At 45.9% G+C, this 7,500-nt stretch overlaps 1 protein-coding gene across 1 annotated transcript in view; it reads left to right on the top strand.

The window, feature by feature from the left end:
* The window catches only part of map3k5 (mitogen-activated protein kinase kinase kinase 5), a 166,528-nt gene that overhangs the window by 147,522 nt on the left and 11,506 nt on the right, over positions 1-7,500 (top strand). The window contains 4 exon segments of the mRNA XM_063223828.1: positions 796-973; positions 1,842-2,010; positions 2,797-2,982; positions 7,370-7,475. Coding sequence (XP_063079898.1) covers positions 796-973; positions 1,842-2,010; positions 2,797-2,982; positions 7,370-7,475 — 639 coding nt within the window.

Genomic DNA, 7,500 nt, shown 5'->3' with positions numbered 1-7,500 from the left:
CTGAGTAGCATCTCTCTGCCCTCTATCTACTGTAGAGTACCTGAGTAGCATCTCTCTGCCCTCTAGAGTAGATGGAGTATCTTCTATTCATATATCTATTGCCCCCTAGAGCAGTGGTTCCCAACCTATGGGTTGGGACCCACCTTATGGGTCGCCAAAGATCCACAGGGGGTCGCGGAGCCCTCTTGATTTTAAGGGGTTTCATTTTAAATATATATAGCCCATGTTGAATAAAAGACAAAGCATTTAACTAATAAATGCATAGAAGCAACAAATTGTAAGTGCTACATTAAACATTTATTCTATATTTGACCAAAGACGAATTGAGGAATAAAATAACTAAAATTAGTTTTCGCAGGAAACAGAGGGCATCTTGTGACTCCGTCTCGTGCGGGCGCTCGCATGGTTGGGTCACCAAAGCTTACAATAGTAAAAACATGGGTCCCTTAAGAAAAAGGTTGGGAACCACTGTCCTAGAGTACCTGCTATTTATATTTCTACTTCCTGTATTGCTCTGTAGAGTACCTGCTATTCATATTTCTACTTCCTGTACCTCCTATTCATATTTCTACTTCCTGTATTCCGCTTTAGAGTACCTGCTGTTCATATTTCTACTTCCTGTACCTGCTGTTCATATCTCTACTGTCCTCTATCGCCCCCTAGAGTACCTGCTGTTCATATTTCTATTGTCCTCTATCGCCCCCTAGAGTACCTGCTGTTCATATTTCTACTGTCCTCTATCACCCCCTAGAGTACCTGCTGTTCATATCTCTACTGTCCTCTATCGCCCCCTAGAGTACCTGCGCAGCATCTCTCTGCCGGTGCCCGTGGTGGTGGAGGACACCAGCAGCAGTAGCGAGTACGGCTCCGTCTCCCCCGACAACGAGCTGACGGTGAACCCCTTCAGCTTCAAGCCCAGCACCAAGTGCTACAGCGAGCGGGAGGTCAAGGGCACCCGCTCGCTCTTCCTCAGGTGAGGCATGTGCTGTGCTGTGCTGTGTCTCGGATCCTGCACTTTGGCACTTCGGGCACTGCACTGTTTGTGCATTCATGTGCTCTCGGAAACTCGTATTTACGAGTCTTGGAAACTCGTGTGTAAAACTTTTCAACGAGTTTTCCAGTGGAAAATACCACTTGGGTGGCATTCATGTATGTTTCCCATGTCAGCGTATTTACCATAATTTCGAGAGCACATGAACATGAACGCACAATATGTTTTAGTGCGTATGCATAATTAATACGCCATACGCACTTAAACATGAACACTGTAGTGCACAAGTGCACCATTTGAGATCCAGCAATATATTATTAATGGGCTTTATGTGCCCTCATTTGAGACAATGCCCTCATTTACAGGCGAGACATTTCATTCAGAATGAACGCAATTTAATTCTGAATAAAATGTAATTTCCGCTTTGAAAACATCATGTAAACACTTGTACAACTCTGTTCGCTCACCCCTCTCGTGCACTCTCTAGAAGAAGATGAAAGCAAAGAAGGTGGATCTAACAAGAAGCGTCATTTTGTTTCTTTTCCGGTATCCACTTTATGTCAGGTGAACACCCCTTTAGGAGACCTTCGGTTAGGAGACCTTCGGAGTCCTGAGGTTGAGAATCAGTGAAGTCCCCTTAGCGCTGTAGATGGCGGTAGCGCACGTCTTGCGCAAACACCTCAAAAAGAGAAGAAGTCGTAGGGGACAACGCCCCCTTAGGAGACCCAACTTGAGCACACGCTTTTGCATTGAGTGGGCGTGTTTTGCCATATCTTGGTTTGATTCAGTATTTTTTATGAAAGGGACCAGGGCTGAAAACAGCGTTTTTGTGTTTCTCTATCTGTGTCAGCATCCCGGTGGAGAACTTTGAGGACCACAGCGCCCCCCCCTCCCCGGAGGAGAAGGACTCGGGCTTCTTCATGCTGCGCAAGGACAGCGAGCGGAGAGCCACCCTGCACCGCATCCTGACTGAGGACAAGGACAAAGTGGTGGCCAACCTGATGGAGACACTCACACAGGTAATGAGGAGAGAGAGGGGGAGGGAGACAGAGACAGAGAAAGAGAGAGAGAGAGAAAGAGAGAAAGAGAGCGAGAGAGATAGAGGAAGAGCCACCCTACACCGCATCCTGACTGAGGACAAGGACAAAGTGGTGGCCAACCTCATGGAGACACTCACCCAGGTAATGAGGAGGGAGAGGTGGAGGGAGGGAGGGAGGGAGAGAGAGAGAGAGAAAGAGAGAGAGAGAATAAGAGCCACCCTACACCGCATCCTGACTGAGGACAAGGACAAAGTGGTGGCCAACCTCATGGAGACACTCACCCAGGTAAGAAGGAGGGAGAGAGGGAGGGAGGGAGGGAGGGAGAGGGAGAGAGAGAAAAAGAGGGAGAGAGAGAGAAAAAGAGGGAGAGAGAGAGAGGAAGAGCCACCCTGCACCGCATCCTGACTGAGGACAAGGACAAAGTGGTGGCCAACCTGATGGAGACACTCACACAGGTAATGAGGAGAGAGAGGGGGAGGGAGACAGAGACAGAGAAAGAGAGAGAGAGAGAAAGAGAGAGATAGGGTGTGTATGTGTGTGTGTGTGTACCGTGTGTGTGTGTTTAGGGGCTCTTAGCGTGCTGTAACTGGGCCCAGCTTTGTTGAGTGTGTGTGCGCGTGTGTGTGTGTGTGTGTGTGTGTGTGTGTGTGTGTGTGTGTGTGTGTGTGTGTGTGTGTGTGTGTGTGTGTGTGTGTGTGTGTGTGTGTGTACGTACTCTATGTACTCACGTATGTGTGTGTGTACTCTATGTGTTTGTGTGTTTAGGGCCCGGAGGAGAGCAAACTGAGGCATCAGCATATCTGTACGCTGGTGTTGAGCCTGGGGGACTTCGTACGCATGGCGGACCGCAAGTTGATAGCCAACACCCTCTCACAGCTGAAGCTGGAGCTCGACTTCGACAGCACCGCCATCAGCCAGCTACAGGTCGTCCTCTTCGGCTTCCAGGATGCGGTGAGTAGGCCCTTCGCCATTAGCCATTAGCATTAGCCATTAGCATTAGCCACTAGCATTAGCCATAGCTATTACCTTTAGCCATTAGCCATCAGCCAGCTACAGGTCGTCCTCATCAGTGTTAATTTCGTGACGAAATATTTTCATCATAATTATCGTCAACGATTGTTTTTCCCCTGACGACAATAAAACGATGACGAAAAAAACAGCACGCGTTTGTACGAAAAATATAACGATATTGATTTATATTTTCGTCAAAAAAATAAAAATGTGACTACAATACATCCGGAGACGAAAACCAATAGGAAGCATTTTTGTTAATATGTCACTGAAACATTGGAAAAGAATTGCCTGCTATTTCGCAAGTAGCGACCCTCATGTGCTCCGCGTCTCCTCCCTCCTCCCCTCCCTCACACACATTGGACACTGAAATAGGAAGTGAACCTTCCACGCTTTCACATGCGTTATTTGCAGTTATTGCAATAACGTGTTGTGAATGCATGCAACCATGGACACAACCATGTCAACGAGAGCGCGTGCCATCACAACTTTGCATCAAGCAAATAATATGCCACAGCTTGCAATCAGTGTTGCCAAGTCTGCTTATTATAAGCGACCTTGGGCTTCTTTTCTTGAGCAGTTGCTTTTAATTTTGTAAAGTCGCGGGTTGCGTTTTTTTTGGGATTGTTCTTTTCAGGGTTGGGCTTGCTGTTTTCTCCTGCTCTGCCGGTGATTTGAATGTGTTTCTCAATGGCAACTCGTTTTTTCTCACTCATCCTTACAAGTGACCCTACTACAAAATTGTTAACTCCCACTTTCTGTGGTCACTTGTGGGGATTTTCGCTGCCACGCAGACCCTCGCAAAGAGCAAGGTCTTCCCTGACCAGGCAGGCGACTGACAACCCACCCCTTCGGTCGCTTCTTTTGGGCTTGTTTTCACGACGCCCGTCAGTCGCTTCTTTTGGGCTTGTTTTTAGGGCGTCAGTCGCTTATTTGTCGTAGAAAATCTGGCAACACTGCTTGCAATATGCGCACGAGAGAGAGAGAGAGAGAGAGAGAGAGAGAGAGAGAGAGAGACGTCTTCCAACAGGTGCCGTGCCTTTGTAACGCTTGCATACAGTAGGCTACCTACCCCGCAACGTTCTTGATTAGGCCTACTGGTAGGCTACTGTATACCCACAAGTATTTTTTCATAACGTGCAGTCCCGTTTTCCCCCGAAGTCGTTCTAAAATATCGACAGAGATTTATGAGTGTCGCGGCCATGATTTTTTTACACATTGGACGCACTGGCTTATAAGACGCTCTGGCAGTTTTTGACAATATTTTATTATTAGCCTACAATAGGTCTATGTCATTTTAATCATTGATTTCCCCAAATGGTATTTTAGTTTGACAATTTTATAGAGAACTGTAGACAAGTAGAAATGAATGTAATATTTTAGTTGACTAAAATTATTTTAGGTTTCGTCGACTAAAATTGTATGAATTTTAGTCGACTAAAATTACACTAAAACAAAAATTATTTAGATGACTAAATTGTGACTAAAATTAAAATTAAATTTTCGTCAAGAGACTAAAACTAGAACTAAATTAAAAATTCCTGTCAAAATTAACACTGGTCCTCATCGGCTTTCAGGACGCGTTGAGTAGGACATTAGCCATTAGCATTAGCCACTAGCTATAGCCCTAGCTATTACCTTTAGCCATTAGCATTAGCCACTAGCATTAGCCATAGCTATTACCTTTAGCCATTAGCATTAGCCACTAGCATTAGCCATAGCTATTACCTTTATCCATTAGCATTAGCCCTAGCCATTACCTTTAGCCATTACCTTTAGCCATTAGCATTAGCCATTAGCCAGTGAGTGCACCCCCCCTCCTGCTATTGTTATTATATTATTACTATGCGCCCCCTTGCTATTGTTATTATATTATTACTATGCGCCCCCTCCTGCTATTGTTATTATATTATTACTATGCGCCCCCCCTCCTGCTATTGTTATTATATTATTACTATGCGCCCCCCCACCCCTATTATTATTATATTATTACTATGCGCCCCCCCCCTATTGTTATTATATTATTACTATGCGCCCCCCCCCCCCTATTGTTATTATATTATTACTATGCGCCCCCCCACCGCTATTGTTATTATATTATTACTATGCGCTGCCCCCCCCCCTATTGTTATTATATTATTACTATGTGGTGTCCCCCCCCCCTATTGTTATTATATTTTTACTATGCCCCCCCCCTCCTATTGTTATTATATTATTACTATGCCCCCCCCCTCCTATTGTTATTATATTATTACTATGCGTCCCCCCCCTATTGTTATTATATTATTACTATGCGCCCCCCCCCCCTATTGTTATTATATTATTACTATGCGCCCCCCCCTATTGTTATTATATTATTACTATGCGGTGCCCCCCCTCCTATTGTTATTATATTATTACTATGCGCCCCCCCCCCATTATTATTATTATATTATTACTATGCGCCCCCCCCCCCCCTATTATTATTATATTATTACTATGCCCCCCCCCCCCCTGCTATTGTTATTATATTATTACTATGCGGCGCCCCCCCCCCCCCCTATTGTTATTATATTATTACAATGCCGCCCCCCCCCCCTACCGTCCTACTGACCAGGGGAGTGTGTGTGTGCAGGCATATGTGTGTACTGTACATGCATGTGTCTGCATACAGTATTTGTGTGTGTGTATTGTATGTGTGTGTGTATGTGCGTGCAGGTGCGTGTGCATGTGTGTGTCTGCGTGCTTGGTGTGTGAACACCACAACACTTTGAACACTTTGCTGAAGTGTTTCGAGGGAACATCAATTAAATCAGGAGGTGAAAAAATGTAAAAAGGGAAGAGGAAGAATAAGAGGAAGAGGAGGAGTGAAAGGGGAAGTGAGCTGGCTAATTTGCCCCCATGCTGAGGCAGGCAAATGACTTCTGCTCAAAAAGGACTCTCTCTGTCTGTCTCTCTCTCTCTCTCCCTCTCTCTCTCTTTCTCTCTCCCTCTCTCTCTCTCTCTCCTCCCCCCACTCTCTCTTTCTCCTCTCCTCCACTCTCTCTCTCTCATTCTCTCTCTCACTCACTCCCTCTCTCTCTCTCTCTCTCTCCCACCCACTCACCCACTCACTTGCTCGCTCTGTCTGTGATGTGGAGAGAGATGCCCCCTTGTGGTGAGATGTGGTAATCACATGAAATCGGTGAAAAGAGTATAACTAAGATCATGTTATTTGCAAATCATCAAATCATTTCAGAGTAATATGCTGTTATCCTCAGTCCAATCAACAGTGTGTTTTATGATTGTGCTAGATCACTGTTTCCCAACCTTTTTTGTCTTATGTACCCCCTAAACATTTTCGTTGTGCCACGAGCACCCCCCAAAGTCAAGTTCTATATCGTTTTCTGTGTCCCGATGTAACTGAGCCCCATACATTTGTTAAAATTACATTTTTCCAAGTACCCCCTGCAGTGTACTTGCATATTCCTAGTGGTACACGTACCCCTGGTTGGGAAACACTGTGCTAGATCAGTGTTTCCCAACCTTTTTTGACCCACGTACCCCCTAAGCCTTTATGTTGTACCATGAGTACCGCCTATCCCATGCTCTATATGTATATTCCATTATCCCAGTATGACTATACTCCATTCAATTGTCATTATCACATTTTCCCGCGTACCCCCTGAGGTGTGCTCGCGTACCCCTAGTGGTACACGTCCCCCTGGTTGGGAAACACTGTGCTAGATGACTATTGAGGAAGAGGAAAGGTGCATTAAGCATCTGGCCCTGCTTACATAGCAGCATGCAGTATTACATAGTAGTTAAATGATAAATTACTCTTTGCAACATTAGGACACCAAAGTAAATTGTAGATACTGAAAAAAAAATGTGGGCGCCTACCTGTGCTTTGAATCTGTGCACAGAGCAGAGAGTGTCTGTGTGCCTGCCTGCCTGTCTGCCTGTCTGTCTGTCTATCTGCCTGTCTGTGTCTTGTCTGTTTGTGTCTCTGTGTCTGTCTTTGTGCCTCCACAAACACATGCAGCTCATACGGAAGAGATGCTAATCATTACTAAATGATGTGTCCTCTCTCTCTGCTTTGCTGCTGCTCTTGCTCTCTCTCTCTCTCTCTCTCTCTCTCTCTCTCTCTCTCTCTCTCTCTCTCTATCTCTCTCTCTCTCTCTCTCTCTCTCTCTCTCTCTCTCTCTCTCTCTCCTCCTCGCTCTCTCTCTCATCCCCTGCTTCCCCCCCTCTCTCTCTCTCTCTCTCTCTCTCTCTCTCCGTTCTGCTGCTCTCTCTCTCTCTCTCTCTCTCTCTCTTTCTCTCCCTCTCCCTCTCTCTCTCTCCGTTCTGCTCTGCTGGTCTCCAGGTAAACAAAGTGCTTCGTAACCACAACATCAAGCCCCACTGGATGTTCGCCCTGGACAACATCATCCGCAAAGCCGTACAGACCGCCATCACCATCCTGGTACCAGGTAATACCCAGAGCCTGGCTGGGCC

Source organism: Engraulis encrasicolus, chromosome 18, assembly GCF_034702125.1.
Source record: "Engraulis encrasicolus isolate BLACKSEA-1 chromosome 18, IST_EnEncr_1.0, whole genome shotgun sequence".
Lineage (NCBI taxonomy): Eukaryota > Metazoa > Chordata > Actinopteri > Clupeiformes > Engraulidae > Engraulis > Engraulis encrasicolus.
Note: the sequence above shows the minus strand (reverse complement) of the source record. Positions and strands in the feature narration are given on the sequence as shown.